Source organism: Schistocerca gregaria, chromosome X (assembly GCF_023897955.1).
Source record: "Schistocerca gregaria isolate iqSchGreg1 chromosome X, iqSchGreg1.2, whole genome shotgun sequence".
NCBI classification, from domain to species: domain Eukaryota; kingdom Metazoa; phylum Arthropoda; class Insecta; order Orthoptera; family Acrididae; genus Schistocerca; species Schistocerca gregaria.
Window position 1 is genome coordinate 672,675,657 of NC_064931.1, and position 22,619 is coordinate 672,698,275.

Below are 22,619 nucleotides of genomic sequence, written 5' to 3' on the forward strand. Positions count from 1 at the left end.
CAAAATCAATATGCAACTCGTTTTGGTCATCTGATGACTTTACAAGATGGTAAATGACAGCATCATCTGCAAACAATCTAAGACGGCTACTCAGATTGTCTCCTATATCGTCAATATATATCAGGAACAACAGAGGGCCTATAACACTTCCTTGGGGAACGGTGGACATTATTTCTGTTTTACTCGATGACTTTCCATCTATTACTACAACTGTGACCTTTCTGACAGGAAATCACGAATCCAGTCGCACAACTGAGGCGGCACTCCGTAGGCACGCAGTTTGGTTAGAGGACGCTTGTGAGGAACGGTGTCAAAAGCCTTCCATAAATCTAAAAATATCGAATCAATTTGACATCCCCTATCGATAGCACTTTTTACTTCATGAGTATAAAGAGCTAGTTGTGTTTCACAAGAACAATATTTTCTAAATCGATGCTGACTGTGTGTCAATAAATAGTTTTCTTCGAGGTAATTAATGATGTTCGAACACAGTATATGTTCCAAAACCCTACTGCAAATCGACATTAGTGATATGGGCCTACAATTCAACGGATTACTCGCATTCCCTTATGTATTTTATTCCTCACTTTTAGACAAATCATTTCGCAAAACTTTTACCTTTTTTTCAATTTTTATTATTTTACTACTATAATTGTTACCACTGCCTTATTCATCACGTCATAAGAGGTTAGCATAGTGCACCAAGGGAGGCTCAATTGTGGCTAGAGGTCACGGTTAACCCTAGATTATTAAACTCTCGTAAAATTTACAATTGCAGTTTATACCAATTTCCGGTTCTCGCCAATCTGGCGTCGTCAGTACAGAGTGATAAACAGGTCATTTTGTACTATTTTGTATGTAGCATACCATTTGAAACCTTACAACTGTAATTAACTAGTGAATAAACTATATATAAATGATGACGTCCTTTGAATAAAATAAGGAGTAGTAAAATCATTCCCTCGACCCCCCCCCCTCCCCCCTCCCGGCACTTTAATTTTCTAGGGTTAAGACGGGGTTAGCACTTCGAGAAAGCGAATATTTCCTTTAATTTGCTTGCTAAATGCTGGCGTCAAGATGGCCAAATAGCGAAAGAAATAAAGAGCTACTAGGAGAGAATGGAAGCCACCAGATAAACAAAATTTAAGAAAAATATAAAAAAGCAGGTAAGTGTCAAATCCAAAGCTGGAGCCCATTCGGCCCAAAGGTTTTTTCGTCACTTATCGCCCCATTCTGCTCTGGCAATGATATGTTAATATGGAACTTGCAAACTGTAGGGCTTCCTGTGATGGCTCGGTAAGCCAGTCGATGTCTGAAAAAGGGAAGGGCATACCATTTCCAATAGGATCCTGTGTAGTAAAGCACTGTGATGGTCAAAATTAACCTTAGGTTTAAATTTAGCTTTACTTAATCACGCAACACGTACTAGGAGAAGGGTCCAGCAGTAATCCTAAGCGAAAGATACAGGGTTTAAAAATCCAACAGTTACAAGATAGAGCTGGCTACTGAACAATAGTAGGGGAAGACAGGGAGCGGCAAACACGATGTTTAGAACAAAGAATCATACTAGCAGGCGGACATCAGGGAGGACCTACGCCGACTTTCAGCTCTGCCGATAATGGGTACTAAAAGTGTGAGCCAGACAGCGAAGCAGCGGCGGCGGCGGCTGCCTCGACCACAGCTCCACGCAACCGGTTATTCAGGTCTCCGTAATGGGAAGGAGGTGTGCGGGATTCCAGGACAACGGATCGTCAGGCGATGGGGAGGGCGCACTTCTCACACGTGCTGCCACTCCTGGCTGCCTATGCACTCAGGAATGAAACCCACCTTCCTTTGTTACAGGCCAACACCTGCCTCTGCCAGTACTCGCCACGCTCGTTGATGGCGTAAACACATGCATGGGATTCTGCTACAAAATGACATTGTATTATGCTTCGAAACAATTGCAGCAGAAGGAGTTGCCGGAGGTCTTTGGCACTGCGATCTCGGGCAGATAGTGGGTCCCCGACGTAAAAGAAAGCAGGTGTTGACAGATGTAAAAATTACCGAACTATCAGTTTAATAAGTCACAGCTGCAAAATACTAACACGAATTCTTTACAGACGAATGGAAAAACTGGTAGAGGCCGACCTCGGGAAAGATCAGTTTGGATTCCGTAGAAATAATGGAACACGTGAGGCAGTACTGACCTTACGACTTATCTTACAAGAAAGATTAAGGAAGTGCAAACCTACGTTTCTAGCATTTGCAGACTTAGAGCTTTTGACAATGTTGACTGGAATACTCTCTTTCAAATTCTGAAGGTGGCAGGGGTAAAATACAGGGAGCGAAAGGCTGTTTACAATTTGTACAGAAACCAGATGACAGTTATAAGAGTCGAGGGGCATGAAAGGGAAGCAGTGGTTGGGAAGGGAGTGAGACAGGGTTGTAGCCTATACCCGATGTTATTCAATCTGTATATTGACCAAGCACTAAAGGAAACAAAAGAAAAATTTGGAGTAGGAATTAAAATCCACGGAGAAGTAGTAAAAACTTTGAGGTTTGCCAATGACACTGTAATTCTGTCAGAGACAGCAAAGGACTTGGAAGAGCAGTTGAGCGGAATGGATAGTGTCTTGAAAGGAGGATATAAGATGAACATAAACAAAAGCATAACGAGAATAATAGAATGTAGTCGAATTAAGTCGGGTGATGATGAGGGTATTAGATTACGAAATGAGACACTTAAAGTAGTAAAGGAGTTTTGCTATTTAGGAAGTAAAATAACTCATGATGGTCGAAGTAGAGAGGATATAAAATGTAGACTGGCAATGGCAAGGAAAGCGTTTCTGAAGAAGAGAAATTTTTTAACATCGAGTATAGATTTAAGTGTCAGGAAGTTGTTTCTGAAAGTATTTGTATGGAGTGTAGCCATGCATGGAAGTGAAACATGGACGATAAATAGTTTGGACAAGAAGAGAATAGAAGCTTTCGAAATGTGGTGCTACGGAAGAATGCTGAAGATAAGATGAGTAGATCACATAACTAATGAGGAGGTATTGGATAGGAATGGGGAGAAGAGGAGTTTTTGGCACAACTTGATGAGAAGAAGGGATCGGTTGATGGGGCATATTCTGAGGCATCAAGGGATCACAAATTTAGCATTGGAGGGCAGCGTGGAGGGTAAAAATCGTAGAGGGAGACCAAGAGATGAATACACTAAGCACTTTCAGAAGGATGTAGGTTGCAGTAGGTACTGGGAGATGAAGAACCTTGCGCAGGATGGAGTAGCATGGAGAGCTGCATCAAACCAGTCTCTGGACTGAAGACCACAACAACAACGACGCAAGAGACACACAGTCTTCAAAATCGTGACGCCACTGGAATTTCCATATGCTGCTATGAGCGTGAGCGAGTGTATCCTCAGTACTACGATTCGGGAGGAAACTGTCAGTGACAGCGTGAATTGGCTAGAGCAGCAACGTGTTAACTAGATGATCACCGTCTACTAGAGCGGATTGAATCAGTGAATACACAGGTCACAGGACAATAAAGCGCTCGCCAATTCACCGCTTAACAGCATCCGGTGAGTGGCCATAACAATCACACGTTAAGAGGGATACAAAAGACACCACTCCACACGTGTACCTCCGCTGGCTCACTTCACAAAACACAGATTAGCACAAGTACAAAAGCGGAACAATAGGACGCTCGAAGTATGAGAAAAGACGCCTGGAACGATTACTCGCGGTACACGTTATGGCAGGGCACGAATTCGTTGAAACCGCATGAGGCTCTGCATTCTCGTTTGTTACAGGTCGTGATTCACATAAGTACTGGAGGTATTCTTTTTTTATATATATATATGAGGTGAAAAGGCCTTCTTACACTTTCGCCGTTATCCCTCAATGGCAAACTATACAGAAACGGATTGTAGGAGCTTTGTCTTTTTCTTCCTACATCGTCCTGCCAGTTACCTGTGCATTCAGTACGACAATGAATGCCTGTATTCGTTGTATCTGTGATGTTCGACTCTTTGATCATATTCCACCATCTTATGCACAGCTATCCTGGCTGCGTGCACGTAAGCCGAGAAATTTTCTCACCCTCTGTCTTAAAAGTCTTATTGACGTACACTGCTCCCATACCTCTCATCGACCTTAAAGCTCTTGCCTGAACAACATGGCAAAAACATCCGTTCCCACCAGGGCTAAATAGTTTCGGTCCCACGCCATCGTTCAGCCACTTTCGTGGAGTCTTTCCCAGTAACAGGAATGCGACTAAGGAATAACCTCCCGCGCAAGATTAGAGAACTGAATAACATTTCCAGCTTCAGAAGACAATTAATGACATATCGAATAAACCAACAATAATGATTACCCTTTTACATCCTTCTTTCCGATCAGGTCTTCATTTCCCAGCATTCTTAGCTGGTGTAGTCTCCTTAAATTTCTTACCCCAGAACTCGCTATATCAGAAAAGTCTATTTTGTAAACCTGTAGATTCTTTTTATATTTGTCACTACCGTCATCCTCACCGTCGTCGTCGCTATTAGTGGCAGCAGAAGTACTACTCCTACTCCTACTACTACTACTACTTCAAGTACCGCTAGTATTACGAGGGGCGTTGAATAACTAGTGCAATACATTTTTTCTCTCGGCCAATTTCGGTTGAAAATGCAGAATCTGTTGTGGCACATCATGGAATCTTCCCGCTTCAGCCCCTATAGTTATGATAGGTGCTGGCGCTTTACGTAACCTTCGAAATGGCGTCTCTAACAAAGGTGCGTTCCAAGCACAGCGCTGTCATTGGGCTTCGTTTGGCGAAAAACAAGAACATCGCGGATATTCATGCGAGATTGCAGAATGTCTACAGAAACCTAACACTGAACTAAAGAACGGTGAGTCGTTGGACGAGGCATGTGTCATCACCATGGCAACAAGTCGCGCAAACCTGTCCGATCTCCCGCGTGACGGCCGGCTCCACACAGCTGTGACTCCAGCAATGTTGGAACGTGCGGATACTCATTCGAGGTGATTGACGGATCACAATCAAAGACTGGATGTCTCTGTTGGTAGTGCTGACACACTCGTCTACCAGTTGCCGTATTAATGGCGTGTGTCCACGGAGCTCCTCATCCACCCTACATCCCTGATCTCGCACCTTCGTACTTACATCTGTTTGTTCCAACGAAGGATGCCTTCACGAGAAGCAGCTCGCCGACGATGGGGAGGCTATTGATGCAGCAATACGTTGGCGCCAATGTCGACCAGTAGAGTGGTACCATGCGAGCACACAGTCCCTCCCAGTAAGGTGGCGTAAGGCCGTCGCAGTGAACGGAGATTATGTTGGAAAATAGGGTGTTGTAGCTAAATGAGTGGGGAATAATATGGTGTACTGGAATCCTGAATAAAACCGACCTGCTTTCAGAAAAACAGGTGTTGTATTACTTATCGAACGCCCCTCATTATCATAATTATTTTCTCGCATTGTCACTATAGAAACAGAAAGCGATTCTGGTCGTATGTGAAATATGTTGGCGGCAAGAAACAATCGATGCCTTCTCTGCGCGGTAGCAATGGAGATACTATCGAAGACACTGCTCCCAAAGCAGAGTTATTAAACACAGCCTTCCGAAATGCCTTCACAAAAGAAGACGAAGTAAATATTCCAGAATTCGTATCGAGAAGAGCTGCCAACATGAGTAACGTAGAAGTAAATGTCCTTGGAGTAGTGAAGCAACTTAAATCACTTAATAAAAGCAAGTCTTCTGGTCCAGACTGTATACCAATTAGGTTCCTTTCGGAGTATGCTGAAGCATTAACTCCATACTTAACAATCATATACAACCGTTCGCTCGACGGAAGATCCGTACCCAAAGACTGGTAAGTAGCACAGGTCACACCAATATTCAGGAAAGGTAGTAGGACTGATCCACTAAATTACAGGCCAATATCATTAACATCGATGTGCAGCAGGATTTTAAAACATATATTGTGTTCGAACGTAATGAATTACTTTGAAGAAAACGGTCTATTCACACACAGTCAACATGGGTTTAGAAAACATCGTTCTTGTTAAATACAACTAGCTCTTTATACACATTAAGTGTCCTATTGACTAGGGATTTCAGATCGATTCCGTATATCTGGATTTCCGGAAGGCTAGTGACACTGTACCACACAAGTGGGTTAAATACAATAACAAGGGTTAAATAAATAAATAAAAATACAATATGCATCGTTCACGAGCCGCATCAGAATATCTTGAGAATACTCCACGAACCTGATTGTGCTTGTGTGACTGCACATATCACCTAGCCTCGGCTACATGAAACCACTCTCCTATTAAACCTGCACAACTACATTCTGTGTGAAGAATACATTATGCAGTGAGTTTCTGATTCAGAAATCGCATTTTAATGATGGTTATTTGTGAGGGTGTTAAGCCTCGTGTAAGAAAGAGAAACACCCATCAATAAGTGTCAGGATTCGACAATGGCAGGATCTGGGCTGTCTAGACTGCAGTTGTCGATCCTGGATCACCTTGGGTTGTCAGACGATGACCACTGCTGCGGCTAGCTTGACGTGGTAGCAGAGACAAGAGAGCCGGCAGTTTTGCGCCCAGCAACACTGGCGCCACGCTGTCTTTTTAAACGCGTTCCGATTTTGCTTGCAGCATCACGATGGACATATCCATGTCTAGAGACTCAGGAGCTCGGTCGTTGGCAGACTACACTGAGGTGACAAAAGTCTTAGAATACCTGCTAATGTTTGTCGGACCTCCTTTTGCCCTACGTAGTGTAGCAACTCGACGTGTCAGGGACTTAAGTTGTTGGGTGTCCTCTGCAGAAACGCTGAGCTATGCTGCCTCTATAACCGACCTTGATTGCGTAAGTGTTTCCAGGGCAGGATTTACACACGAGATGACATTTTGATTATGGTCAATAAATGTTTGGTGGGATTTATATCGGGCGATCTGGGTGGCCAAAGTATTGGCCCGAACTGTCTCCAAACCAGCTGGAAACAACCGTGGCCCGGTATCATGTTTGCAAACATGAAGTCCATGAATGGCTGCAAGTAGTCTCCAAGTTACTGAGCATAACCATTTCGAGTCAATGATCGGTACAGTTGGATCAGAGGACTCAGCCCACACCATGTAAACACAGCTCACCCCCATTAAGCAGCGACCATTGTGTTGTCCATGATGAGTGGTAATCCCAGACATTTGGTATTGTCGGCACATACTTCACGTTGTGCGTCTCGGAATACTGAATTCCCTAACGATTTCCGAAATGGAATGTCTCCTACGGCTACCTCCAACTACCATTCCACGTTAAAAGTCTTAATTCCCGTCAGCGGTCATAATCACGCCGGAAATCCTTTCACATTAATCACCTGAGTCCAGATGACAGCTCCAACATCGCACTGCCCTTTTACATCTTTTGTAAGCGATACTATCGCCATCTGTATACGTGCATATAGCTATCCTATGACTTGCATCACCTCAGTGTATGCCTGCGAACGAGCCGTAATTTCTCTTATCTTCGTAGGCCTTACGCGAAACGTAAGTTGACGACAGTAGAATCTTTCTGCAGTAAGTTTCAAATGCCAGTTCTCTATATTTTGTCAATAGTGTTCCCCGTGAAGGACGTCATCTTCACTCCAGGGATTCCCATCTACGTTCAGGAAGCATCTCCGCAATACTCGCGTGTAGATCGAGCCTACCGGTAACAAATCTAACAGCCTACCTCTGAATTACTTCAATGTCTTCCTTTAATCCGACCTGCTGGGGATCCCAAAAAGTCTAGCAGTATTCGAGAATGGGTCCCACTAGTGTTCTATACGCTCTCTCCCTTATAGATGAACCACACTTTCCTAAAATTCTCCCAATAAACCGAAGTCGACCATTGCCGCCCCCCCCCCCCCATACCACGGCCCTTACGCCCTCTTTCCATTTACGTGTCTGTTACAGCAAAGACATGTGCTCAGTGAGTACATACGGCTATGTTCTTAACTTTTTAACAGCTATTGACATTTGACGATTAATTTATCATTTCAGTTTATTGAGTACCGTGGTTGCGCATATCACGTTGACATGTGGGGCAGCTGTATATAAATAAACTTTTATGAAAATTTCCAAATTTTGTAGCACAGGTGTAGCATGATAATACAAAAATGATTAGGAGTGTTTAAGTGCATATTAACTCAAGGCATCGATAATCCCTTGCGTAAGGAAGCAATCGGAGCCAATAAAAGTCATCCCATTAAATAAAGAAAAGATTGGATACGATTCTGGGTATCTCCCTCCGCGCAATTAGCATGCGAGTCTACAAATCACTAACAGTAGTTGCTAGTGGACTGTTAATAATAAATTTCCGACCAAACAACACACACAAGTCAGACGAACGTACAAGCTAGGGGGAGTATAGGTACTCATATTTAAAAGAGGCTTGCAAGTTTCTCAGAACCTTTGACAGTGGAACAACCACTGTGGGAACGAGGGATAGAATCTCGGGTCCTAAATCCACATTTATGTACCGATAGCTGTTCAGATTTCCCTCGGGAGGAGATGATATCGTATGTAGTATCAAGTTCCATCCTGGTACATGACGCAACAATGCATGCTGCCAAGCTCCAGTCACAACGGTACAACCTAACGCGTAGGCGACAACTTATGCTTCTGGACAGGAAGAAGCACACCTAGTGCGAAAACTTTAGGGGAGGCCGGGGCGGAATGGACTACCGGGCTAGAATGGTATCGATCGTCTAATTTCGTCTTGAGGCGCTAGGGTGCACTCAGAATGAGAAGTGTTCAGCAAACCAATGTCTGTTACCGTTTACTAAGGTCGCAAATGTTGTCGCGTGCGAGTTGCGTAATCTATCTATAAAGGTGAGTGAATTCGCTGTTCTATTGTTACTTTCCGGACCATTTCCGACTAAGGTAAGTCAATCGATTTTCTTCTTCTTCTTCTTTTTCTTCTTCTTCACAAGCAACGTTTAGTCCATCTAAATCAACATTTTCTTAGCTAAATTTGTATACAATGCAAATGGAAATAATTATTTACGGTGGTTACTGGATATTTTCTCAATAGACATGAGTTTTTGGACGAAATGGTCTACTGATATGGTCTGTTCCTCCCCAGTCGCCTTTTATTCTTTATTTGACGAATTCTGCCGCATGGTTCGCCGTTCTTGTTTGCAGATGGTACGTCACTGAGTGCGGAAAACGGCAAGAGAAAATCAGTCCACAAAAAACGTGGCACAAGCTGTTGAATCGGTAGTTAATAAAACAATGGCCCACGAAAAAAGAATCGAAACAATTTTTCGTCCTTTGATTACTTTAAAACTATAAGCAAAAATGAAAAAGGGCAATCTTCTTTCAACTGACAAAACCTGCAAGAAAGACGAGTGCGTTTTCAATAAGGAGGAATAGGTCAACGAAACTAAAAAAGAAAACCTGAGTCCACACTGCACGGGGCGGAACGAACTTTAGACACTTCTTTAGTTTATTGATATAACAAACGATATATTTTATACTATCTTAATTTGCAAATTTTATTACAAAAATGTTTAAACAAACTGTTCCTAATTTTTCTACAGTTTTTTTCCTTACTGAGACCTCCAAAATATGCTCTAAATGTTAGTTGGACAGTTCCGCCTCGATCTCCCCTACCTTTTAGCTACAGAGAACGACAGGGCAGGCATACAGACGCCTTTCCAGTGTCATATGGTTTGCGGTTTCCGAAAGAGCGTTACAAAAGTGCTCAAGTGGGTTTTGATACATGAAGTATATTGCACATCACATCAGAGCTTTTAAAAATTTTAGAACGTACGTTTTGATAAACGTGATAAAGATACCGCCCTTGTACACTTAATGATTATGACGGTAAAATTAGACAAGTTGTGGTTTTTATACAGCGGCTTACCGACAATAGCGCTTCCCTCATACGAGAAGAAAACTGAATATGAAGGGACAAATCACACTACTACACTATGTAACCGCCCTCAGTTCGTCGTACAATGCCCTGCGGAATGTTCACGTAGATGAAGTACCGAGGAATACTTCGGAATAAGACACTCTGTCAATAATTACACGTTAACTTCATCAGCCAGGAGGCGCTTTAGCTCCGTTCTATAATTCTTAACATTGTGTCACAGCAAACATGATTGTGTGAAACGACTGCTTTCGCTTACAAAATACCTCTAGAAAAAAAAAAAAGGTTTAAAGTGTGACGTCCACTCTACATCGAGATCACTATGGACGGAGCACAAGCTATGTCTTTTCCGTAAGAAAAGTTTCCGGCATTTGCCAGAGGTGCGTTGAGGAAAGAAGGGAAAACTTAATTTTGAATAGCCCAACAGAGATTTGAACTCTGTTCCTCTGAAATGTAAATAATACAATAGTTCTATGGCCTGGAGATTCTCCGGAGGAGAAACTGTTTCAAACCGGTTTCCTCTGAAATAATGCATCAGTTAGTTTCGCTTTCGTGTTGCAGGAAAGTATTTTAACTCCAAAAGCACCTCGCTCAAATGTACACGTAACATAATTACTAGACAGCGCGAGCAGGATCGTGAATGGAGCTGGAGAAAGCATTATAAGTAGGATTCTTGGCCAAGTCTAAGTAAATATTTCATTCTTCGCAGTTTCCCTCTCTTACATTGGATGCCTGAATAATTTTCATGTTCATTTGGCATCGCATGATTTGCAAAATAAAAAAAAGGAAAGAGAGGAAGATTAGGTTTTATGATGTTGTCGATGTCATAGAGGGGCCTGAAAGTATATCGGCGTGACTTTATTGAAGGTGCTATTCCGGTATTCGCCTTTAGTGATTTAGGGAAACCACCGACGACGAAATTCAGGATGTCGGACGAAACAATGTCCAGTGCCTTAACAACTGCGCTGCATTACCCGTTAATATGAATCTTTACGTTAGTAAAATGTGCTGTAGTGGTGTAAATACAATAGGACTGAAAGGAAGAGCAAGAAGGTCTGAGCAGAGACAACGAGAAACTTCACCAAGGCTGTGGAAGAATCGTTATACGCCTACCTAAGCATTTGTGCAAATGATATGTATATGCAGCCTTCAAACTCAAGTTTTAGGAATGCGTAAAATTGGAACTTTTAGCTTTTTCCGTAACAATCTAAACAGCCAAAGTCAAAACAGGGATGAGCAGAAAAACACGTAACGCAACTGCATTATCTTATCAGAGTAGGTCGCGCATAGATAACATGACATTAAGCATTGGGAGAGTGTTTCAGAGAAAGCTTTAAAACGTCCCTTTTCTTCGCTTCAGAGACAGCGGCAAAATGACGTTCTATCGAATCCCAGTGGTTCTTTCATCTTCAAATAACTCACTTTCTTTTTCAAGCACTGCTGGTGATATCCTCCGTATGTTTAGTGGTACTGGATCTTTAATAGAGTTTTCTGCTCCAGGAAGGTCCTAACTTATTTTTAATAAATTGTTAACTTTCACGTACCGCTACTGAATTACAGCGAATCCTCAGTACCGAAGAGTATGCAGATTGTCACATTCGGAAGCTGTAGAACTTGCTTGTTCTGGACGACATACCCACGGTGGTGATCCATATTCAGCAATTCCTTTGCTCATCGTCAAAACTGGACCTGTATGACGTCCCCAAAGATCACGCTGTTAATAAAATGTTAAAACATGATGCAAATTTTTTGTCTCGATGAGATAATGTAAAATTATTTATTCACCGCATATGGAAAGATTAGTTCTTCGGTTGTGAAACTTTGGACCGATGACGAAAACCGTGGAAAACGGAAACATGTACACCTTAAGTGTGGACCTAATGGGAGGGTCATGGAGTTGTCGTCCTCCACTCCCACTCCAAAAAATAAATAAAACACGTTACTAAGAGTGTCTATTCTTACAAATAAAATTTTGCAAATTTCTTAGTTAACTTCCGAAGTACATTCTAAGAAAAAAAAGAAAAAAAAATAGACGCACCACGAAGGAATTGTCCAAATCGAACGGAAATCCCTAGATCTGATGCACATGTACAGATACATTATTACAACTTCAGAAAAATTGGATTATTTATTCAAAAGCAAGAGCTTCACAAATTGAGAAGTCAATAACGCGTTGGTCCGTTTCTGGCCTTATGCAAGCAGTTATTGGGCTTGATATTGATTAATACTCCTGTCGAATGTCCTCCTGACGGATTCTGTCCAATTGACGCGTTAGATCGTCAAAATCCCTAGCTGGGTGGAGGGCCCTGCTCATAACACTCAAAGCGTCTTCAATTGATGAGTGATTCGGCATCCTTGCTGGCGAAGGTAGGGTTTGACAAGCACAAAGACAAGCAGTGGAAACTCTCGCCGTGTGCGGGTGGGCATTATCTTGACGAAATGTAAGCCCAGGATTGCTTGCCATGAAAGGCAACAAAACGGAGCTGTGCTGTAAGGGTGCAATGGATGACAACCAGAGAGGTTATGAAAAGAAATGGAACCCCCAGACCACCACTCCTGGTTGTCCGGCAATATGGCAGGCAACTAAAAAATGGTCAAATGTGTGTGAAATCTTATGGGACTTAACTGCTAAGGTCATCAGTCCCTAAGCTTACAAACCACTTAACCTAAATTATCCTAAGGACAAACACACACACACACACACACACACACACACACACACACACACACACACACACACACATGCCCAAGGGAGGACTAGAACCTCCGCCGGGACCAGCCGGACAGGGCAGGCAACAGTCAGGTTGATATCCCACTGCTTCCCACGGCACCTCCAGACACGTTTTCGCTGCTCAGCGGGGCACAGTTAGAGGCACGGCTCATCACTGAAGACAATTCTACTCCAGTCAATGATGGTCCATGCTGAAGACGTGTCTGGAGCGGAGGAATACCAACCTGACTATCGCTAGCCATACGGCTGGGGTGCCATTTCTTTTCATGGCAGGACCCCCTTTGGTTGTCATTCGCGGCACCCTTACAGCACAGAGGTACGTCGATGACACTGTACGTCCCGTTTTCTTGCCCTCTATGGAAAGTCATCCTGGGCTTACATTTCAGCAAGATAATGCTCGGCCACGATGCGAGTTTCTACTGCTTGTCAGGCCCTACCTTGGCCAGTAACGACGCCGAATCTCTGCCCAATTGAGGACGCCTGAAGCATTACGGGCAGGGCCTTCCAACTAGCTCGGGATTTTGACGGTCTAACGCTTCAGCTGGACAGAATTCGGCGCGATATCCGTCAGGAGGACATCCAACAACTTTATCAATCAATGCCAAGCTGAATAATTGCTTTCAAAAGAGTCATTGGGGGAAGCAACACGTTACTGACTTCCTCTATTTGTGAAGCTGTTGCTCTCAAATCATCATTTTTTTCTGAAATTGTAATCAAATGGTTCAAATGGCTCTGAGCACTATGGGACTTAAGATCTGAGGTCATCAGTCCCCTAGAACTTAGAACTACTTAAATCTAACTAACTTACAGACATCACACACATCCATGCCCGAGGCCGGACTCGAACCTGCGACCGTTGCGGTCACGCGGTTCCAGACTGAAGCGCCTAGAACTCCGCCGGCTGAAATTGTAATCATTTGTATTTCTGTACATGTACATCACACCTACAGATTTCCGTCCCATTCGGATAATTCCTTCGTGGTACATCGTTTTTTGTCTTAGAGTGCCTAAGGTAGCACGAAAATCGCGAGAGAATTTTAGGAAATTACAAGCTTTGTTTGACACATTCTGGTCAAACATTCTACAAACAAAAAAATCAGACACACAGTCTGAGTCCACAGAATCAGAAAACCATATGGCGTTGAATGGGGCAATGCGGAAAGAGAAATACCCTCGATTAAGGAAAAGTATTCCTGACACTGGTTTGATGCAGCTCTCCATGCAACTCAATCCTGTGCAAGCTTCTTCATCTCCCAGTACCTACTGCAACCTACATCCATCCGAATCTGCTTAGTGTATTCATCTCTTGGTCTCCCTCTACGATTTTTACCCTCCACGCTGCCCTCCAATGCTAAATTTGTGATCCCTTGATGCCTCAAACCATGTCCCACCAACCGATCCCTTCTTCTAGTCAAGTTGTGCCACAAACTTCTCTTCTCCCCAATCCTATTCAATACCTCCTCATTAGTTATGTGATCTATCCACCTTATCTTCACAGCATTCTTTTGTAGCACCACATTTCGAAAGCTTCTATTCTCTTCTTGTCCGAACTAGTTATCGTCCATGTTTCACTTCCATACATGGCTACACTCCATACAAATACTTTCAGAAATGATTTCCTGACACTTAAATCTATACTCGATGTTAACAAATTTCTCTTCTTCAGAAACACTTTCCTTGCCATTGCCAGTCTACATTTTATATCCTCTCTACTTCGACCATCATCAGTTATTTTGCTCCCCAAATAGCAAAACTCCTTTACTACTTTAAGAGTCTCGTTTCCTAATCTAATTCCCTCAGCATCACTCGACTTAATTCGACTACATTACATTATTCTTGTTTTGCTTTTGTTGATGTTCATCTTATATCCTCCTTTCAAGACACTGTCCATTCCGTTCAACTGCTCTTCCAAGTCCTTTGCTTCTCTGACAGAATTACAATGTCATCAGTGAATCTCAAAGTTTTTATTTCTTCTCCATAGACTAATTCCTACTCCAAATTTTTCTTTCTTTTCCTTTACTGCTTGCTCAATATACAGATTGAATAACATCGGAGAGGGGCTACAACCCTGTCTCACTCCTTTCCCAACCACTACTTTCCTTTCATGCCCCTCGACTCTTATGACTGCCATCTGGTTTCTGTACAAATTGTAAATAGCCTTTCGCTCCCTGTATTTTACCCCTGCCACCTTCAGAATTTGAAAGAGAGTATTCCAGTCAACATTGTCAAAAGCTTTCTCTAAGTCTACAAATGCTAGAAATATAGGTTTGCCTTTTCTTAATCTTTCTTCTAAAAAAAGTCGTAAGGTCAGTATTGCCTCACGTGTTCCTACATTTCTACGGAATCCAAACTGATCTTTGCCGAGGTCGGCTTCTACCAGTTTTTCCATTCATATGTAAAGAATTCGTGTTAGTATTTTGCAACTGTGACTTATTAAACTGATAGTTCGGTAATTTTCACATCTGTCAGCACCTGCTTTCTTTGGGATTGGAATTATTATATTCTTTTTGAAGTCTGAGGGTATTTCGCCTGTCTCGTACATCTTGCTCACCAGCTGGTAGACTTTTGTTATGACTGGCTCTCCCAAGGCCGTCAGTAGTTCTAATGGAATGTTGTCTACTCCGGGGGCCTTGTTTCGACTCAGGTCTTTCAGTGCTCTGTCAAACTCTTCACGCAGTATCTTATCTCCCATTTCGTCTTCATCTACATCCTTTTCCATTTCCATAATATTGTCCTCAAGTACATCGCCCTTGTATAAACCTTCTATATACTCCTTCCACATTTCTGCCTTCCCTTCTTTGCTTAGAACTGGGTTGCCATCTGAGCTTTTGATATTAATACACGTGGTTCTCTTCTCTCCAAAGGTCTCTTTAATTTTCCTGTAGGCAGTATCTATCTTACCCCTAGTGAGATAAGCTTCTACATCTTTACATTTGTCCTCTAGCCATCCCTGCTTAGCCATTTTGCACTTCCTGTCGATCTCATTTTTGAGACGTTTGTATTCCTTTTTGCCTGCTTCATTTACTGCATTTTTATATTTTCTCCTTTCATCAATTAAATTCAATATTTCTTCTGTTACCCACGGATTTCTACTGGCCCTCGTCTTTTTACTTACTTTATCCTCTGCTGCTTTCACTACTTCATCCCTCATAGCTACCCATTCTTCTTCTAGTGGGTTTCTTTCCCCCATTCCTGTCAATTGTTCCCTTATGCTCTCCTTGAAACTCTGTACAACCTCTGGTTCTTTCAGCTTATCCAGATCCCATGCCCTTAAATTCCCACCTTTTTGCAGTTTCTTCAGTTTTAATCTACAGGTCATAACCAATAGATTGTGGTCAGAGTCCACATCTGCCCGTGGAAATGTCCTACAATTTAAAACCGGATTCCTAAATCTCTGCCTTACCATTATGTAATCTATCTGATACCTTTTAGTATCTCCAGGATTCTTCCATGTATACAACCTTCTTTTATGATTCTTGAACCAGGTGTCAGCTATGATTAAGTTATGCTCTGTGAAAAATTCTACCAGACGGCTTCCTCTTTCATTTCTTAGCCCCAATCCATAATCACCTACTATGTTTCCTTCTCTCCCTTTTCCTACTGACGAATTCCAGTCACCCATGACTATTAAATTTTCGTCTCCCTTCACTACCTCAATAATTTCTTTTATCTAATGATACATTTCTTCAATTTCTTCGTCATCTGCAGAGCTAGTTGGCATATAAATTGTACTACTGTAGTAGGCATGGGCTTCGTATCTATCTTGGCCACAATAATGCGTTCACTATGCTGTTTGTAGTAGCTTAACCGCATTCCTATTTTCCTATTCATTATTAAACCCACTCCTTCATTACCCCTATTTAATTTTGTGTTTATAACCCTGTAGTCACCTGACCTGAAGTTTTGTTCTTCCTACCACCGAACTTCACTAATTCCCACTATATCTAACTTTAACCTATCGATTTCCCTTTTTAAATTTTCTAACCTACCTGCCCGATTAAGGGATCTGACATTCCACGCTCCAATCCGTAGTACGCCAGTTTTCTTTCTCCTGATAACGACATCCTCTTGAATAGTCCCCGCCCGGAGATCCGAACGGGGGACTATTTTACCTCCGGAATATTTTACCCAAGAGGACGCAATCATCAGTTAATCATACAGTAAAGCTGCATGTCCTCGGGAAAAATGACGGCTGTAGTTTCCCCTTGCTTTCAGCCGTTCGCAGTACCAACACAGCAAGGCCGTTTTGGTTAGTGTTGCAAGGCCAGATCAGTCAATCATCCAGACTGTTGCCCCTGCAACTACTGAAAAGGCTGCTGCCTCTCTTCAGGAACCACATGTTTGTCTGGCCTCTCAACAGATACCCCTCCGTTGTGGTTGCACCTACGGTACGGCCATCTGTATCGCTGAGGCACGCAAGCCTCCCCACCAACGGCAAGGTCCATGGTTCATGGGGGGATTTTTATTATAATATTGAAATATTTTACATATTCATTGTTTTCGTGAAGGCACCTGCGACATGTTAAATATGTTAGTGATAGTTCCACAACAAGTGAACCCTGGCCCCGCATGCAGACCACAACTTGACAAAAATTACAGTTTAGTAAGAGTCTAATACTACGTAGCTAGATTCAGGAAGCGGTGTGTAAAATATTGGATTAATAACCAAAAACGGAAACACCTCAAGTTAACGACGAAACCATGTTTTATGAGAAGTTCTGCCATCTTGGGATTGAACAGGACGCAGATTAAACTCATAGCAGGTATAATGGCTGGCCATGGGAACTTCATGAAACACACACACAGACACAGACACACACACACACACACACACACACACACACACATACACACACGATGTTTCCTTCTAAGTGCAGACTGTGCAGTGTGAGGGGATGAAATCGCACCACATTTAATCTTCCGCCGCGAAGCACTTTATGCCAGACGACAAAAAATTCTTGGGTTACCAATTCCAGAAAAGACTGTGTGTAACAAAGACCCCGTAAACGCTCTACTACTACTCTCGTATGGAACTGGCTTGCTTTGCTAGAATGACAGGGAAAGAAACCGCACAATAAACTTAGTTTCGGCGCGGGCAACAGGGGTCTAGGACTACTGTTGTTTTGTCTCCCTGTCAAAATAAAATCATGAGTCTAATACTGTATCTACTTGAAACACATCTGGCAGAGAGCAGGCACTTGTTACAGATGACACTAAAACGTAACACGGTTTTGTATTTTTCATCTTATGAAAAACAACTGCCGATAACCAAAAGGTCGTGGCATAGTCCTGAGCAACGATTTTGTTAAGTCAGTCCGTGTACGTAATGCACGGAGACCCGTCATTCTATAAGCAACTTGTGCGCCCATAGAAATGGTTATTCTCTGTAGGAAGAGAAGTAAATGGAGGAAATAAACAATGCAGTACTCTGCTGACAAAGCCCCGCATGTAGTTCATCAAACGAGCAGCCCAACCAAGTTTACTTTGTGCAAAGGTACCTACAGCACTCTAAGAAATGGAATACGTATGGAAGAACATACTCAATCAAGGGACACCTGATAAGTGGAAGAATTTAGACTGGAAACTTCAGACAGCGCATGTTTACTCGCTGCTAGCAAATACGGAGTCATATACATGTTCTAAACTAATGCCAGCTATAGCGCTAAATATCTTGAGACTATGAGTTCAGAAAGTGTGAGTAAGGACACTACTTACTGCTGTTACCTTTCTTTTTCCGTAGAGTGTAGCAGCTGTGTGCCACACTCGCCGTTTTACCTTTCAAAATCGTTTCATTTTCCATACTATTTTATCTCGCTTCTAAAAACCGTCATACCAAAGCATACTTTTATGACGTATTCGAGCACTGAACTCTGAGCTGTCATAAAGAAATATTTGCAAATACAGCTCGTCTCTGAATTCAGTACATCTGTCACCGCTTAAAACTTTAAGGTCATATACGATTTATTTAATTCATATCTTTACTCGACGTAATTAACTACCTGTTTAAGAAGTTGGCGAAGGAATTAAGAATTCCATTTAGAAGGAAAAAATACTCGGGAAATGAAAATTATAATGGATGGATTTTACAATCTAAATAAAATTTACTTTATACCCTACATTTGGTCATTTTATGTTAAAATTTAGTAAATGTCATCAATAAGTTTCCGAATTTGGTGAAGAACCTCGTGCTTTAGAATGAATTCTGCATACCCACGTATCGATCAATTACACATTTGGGCCGGCCGCAGTGGTCTCGCGGTTGTAGGCGCGCAGTCCGGAACCGTGCGACTGCTACGGTCGCAGGTTCGAATCCTGCCTCGGGCATGGATGTGTGTGATGTCCTTAGGTTAGTTAGGTTTAAGTAGTTCTAAGCTCTAGGGGACTGATGACCACAGCTGTTAAGTCCCATAGTGCTCAGAGCCTTTTTTTTTTTTTTTTTAATTACACATTGGGCATCAGCGAACAAAGAACGACTAAACATTTTAACTTTCGTTTGATAAATCTTAGTCTGCACACCTGGGAAAGTTCTCTACTTCCTGATCGTGTATACTGCACGATGTGTAGTAAATGCACTCAGAACCACTTCTAACTTGGAGAGTCATGTCTCTAATTCAAACCCCTGATATTCTGCGAAGAGAGAGAGAGAGAGAGAGAGAGAGAGAGAGAGAGAGAGAGAGAGAGAGAGAGAGAGATGGTGCAGTGATTGATAATGCTGTTTGGGTTCGGTGCTATATTCTCCAAGGTTTAGTACTAGTACAGTAGTAGGCGCTACAGTCTGGAGCCGAACGACCGCTCCGGTCGCAGGTTCGAATCCTGCCTCAGGCATGGATGTGTGTGATGTCCTTAGCTTGCTTAGGTTGAATTAGTTCTAAGTTCTAGGGGACTGACGACCTCAGAAGTTAAGTCCCATAGTGCTCAGGGCCATTTGAACCATTTAGTACAGTAGTACAAGGAAACAATACAAGCGAACACATAAAAACCATGATATCAGGCGCCCGAAAATTGCCCTTTTTCACGATATTTTCCATCTCGCTGACAGCAGAGAACTTTAACAATTGACAATCATCTTACAAATACACCATTTGCATATCTTTTCTTAAAATCTTAATCTGTGAAAGCTCTCCCATTTTCGGTCTGGGATGGTAGGTTTCGTTTCACTACTGACTAACCTACATCTAGTAGCTGAAAACACACCATTGGAAACAGGGTTTTCTATGACTGTATGCCTACATGAACAGCTACTCAAATGTACCACATTGCTATAGTTTATCCAATACAACCAGGATCCAACAAAACCCAAAATAACCTTGCTTCGATTTTTGATGGACAGGCTGATGAACTGAATGACTTCTGGGGCAGTGTCACCAGAATTCTTTCATCCACAGTACCAAAACTCTGCACGCGATCCAAGTGTAATTATTACAGTGAATAATTTCTTTAGGTCGATAACAATTTATCATGAGGCTTTATAAAGCAAGTACAGTGTCATACTGAAAAGTACTCACTCTACATTTAATAAACTGTGCTTCCTTATCAGAACGAAACCTGTCCCTAGTCTATGTTTGCTTACAGGATGACTCGTATTGCTAATCAGATCAATAAAACGTTCAACAAAGTTTCTAACGCCACTTGAAAGCATTGAAATTCAAATATCTGCAGTGGTTAAGACACTTATTTTATTCGGGATTCACTCGCTCTCCCGCGAGTACGTATCTGTATGGCCCTAATACTGTTTTTTTTTGTTTTTTTTTTTTTTTTTTGCATTTTCCCTAAACGTATTCAAGCAAAAGTGAAATAATAATAATAATAATAATGTCTAGCACAAACTGTACTGTGTATTACATTTTCAATAATGTATTTGTAACCAGGATATTACACTGATAATTCATAATAAGCAAATGTGTGAATCTAGATGGACAGCGAAATTCTGCCACAGTAGAACTTCATTTTCTGTCAGTAACCTCGGCATGTAAACATTGCACTTAGGCCTACATCTCTTCCTTAAAGCTTTAAACTGTTACTAGGTCCGGCTACATTAGAGGGGGCAGATACCACAGTTTTTAGTATTTCTCCTAATTGTTTAGCAAACTAGTTCCAGTGATGTTTCTTTGGGGTGTGAAATTTCTGAACTGTCGAGCACACTGACTCCGTATCATTCTCGTTTCATTGGCACTGGCGTCGTGGGGCACGCCGTTGCCCGGCAACGCAGCCGCTTCGTTTACATCATTCAAGCGACAGATTTGATAGAAGCTTATTTGAGGAGTGCAACTTACCTGTTTTTTCCTTTATTTCGCACAAAACACTGAAGAGAGCTGGCTTCATACGGTGACAGTTAAGTGTGTGTTTCCTGCAAAGAACAAAAGCCATAACCACAAAATTCAGAGATGTGCATAAATTACAAAATTAACAACAAAATAACTTTTTTAACAATACGTCCAATGCGATTTCCATGAAATGTTCTGTAGCAGTGACCAAGTATGCGTAAATTTCCCACAATAAAGGAAAATCACAGCTCTGTGGTGATTCTTAAATGCAATCTACCATCAAATGTGCGGTTAGTGAAAGTGCTTCGCGATAGGGCTATGTGATTGTTGAACTAATCCATTCACGAAAAGTTTGGAGGCGCTGCTATAAACATAGCAAAACGTGATATTTGTATGTAGCATCCTTGTCTATTCCGTTCTGTTGGAATTCAAAACAGTATATACTGTAACTGCCGGTACGGCATGTTTAGTACGAAAGCAGCAAAGAATTAACGCGTAGCTACAAGACCAAAGTTGTGAAAAATTCATGGTAATATAACGCATAACAAAGGTGCTAAGTTTGTTAAATGCTTTATCTGAAGGTGACAATCCTGGCCAAGCCACCGAAGTTTGTAACAAGTAAGCTAGTGAAAATATTAGTCTCTGATTAAATTGAGATTTCGGATATGAATGTCTTAGACGGTATGTAAGACCGACTCAGTAATCATACATCGTTTAGAGATTCTATAAACAGAACAATGCGCCACATTTTAGCAATTTTTGAAAGTAAAGTGTAAGTTTCAGTACCTGGCCTGCGCTTCGTCCAACGACTGGTCCGTGATATTCATTATCTGCTGCAAAATTTCGCCAATATCTTGTTTCCTAGTTTCTTGGTCTGGCGTTGTTGGTCCACCGTGATTTGGATCCACAGGTTGCATGCCATAAGGCTGAGGCATCATTCCGACTTGAGAAGTCACAGGGTGCATCATTCTGCTCTGATCGTCCATAATATTTTGACAGTACACGCCTGACCGCGACCGTCTTCTGTTCGAACTCTCCTTATTTTCAGGCCGCCGCCGCTACGGAAAATTGCGAGCTACACACAATAGCAATGATACCTCTCCTCGCGAAGTCTAACAAGAACTGAGGTCCTAGCACCTCAGCCAAGCTCCAGCGTTGCTACGCTACAGCACGACCCCGCCACTCTCCCCTCCTCACCTCTTCGTGCTATCCCTACCACCCAGCTGTACCACGCATCCGTTCGATTACATCGCGCTTCCCTCACGTTGACTCTGTAAGATGAAAATGCAGCAAGCGAGTCAGGACGATTTTGCTCATAATCGTTTTCCTCTCCCTTTGTACATTTGTGTTGGTGCTAAGGCGGACACTTATTAATCTATTTCCCGCTTACAGTTTTAATGCTATACAAGTTTTAGAGCAAATTTCACCGCAATATGAACCATTGAAAGCGACCAATGAAGAAAAGAGTTTAATTCCGCTAAAAAAAAAAAAAATGAAACGGAGAAAAAGAAAACTGCCAATCATAGCGAATACGGGAGGTGTGTCCACGAACCATTCACATTGGCTATCATGGTATCTAGAACTGCCGATTGGTCACAGCCAAACTACAGCGTCACTTGTGGCTCTCAGCTCACAAAGAAAGAATGTTAATAAAGTCTTGTTCTTATGAATAGTTAACGTAATATTTAGTAATGAAATTGTGCCGTTA

The 22,619-nt window shown here is 42.2% G+C and overlaps 1 protein-coding gene across 5 annotated transcripts in view; it reads right to left on the reverse strand.

Moving 5' to 3' along the window:
* LOC126299190 (homeobox protein extradenticle) overlaps positions 1-22,305 on the reverse strand; it is a 325,234-nt gene extending 302,929 nt beyond the window's left edge. For 2 of the 5 annotated variants that reach the window (XR_007552741.1, XR_007552742.1), the window contains exons 1-2: positions 21,698-22,298; positions 20,921-20,994 (exon numbers count right to left, since the gene is read on the reverse strand). Coding sequence is in view for 3 of the 5 variants with exons in the window: in XM_049990969.1 (XP_049846926.1) it covers positions 20,921-20,994; positions 21,698-21,897 (274 nt within the window). In the remaining 2 variants the exon portion in view is untranslated. Of the gene's footprint in view, positions 1-20,920; positions 20,995-21,697 lie in introns of all 5 variants that reach the window. The other 3 variants (XM_049990969.1, XM_049990968.1, XM_049990970.1) reach the window with 3 other exon arrangements.
* Positions 22,306-22,619: the final 314 nt, after the last annotated feature.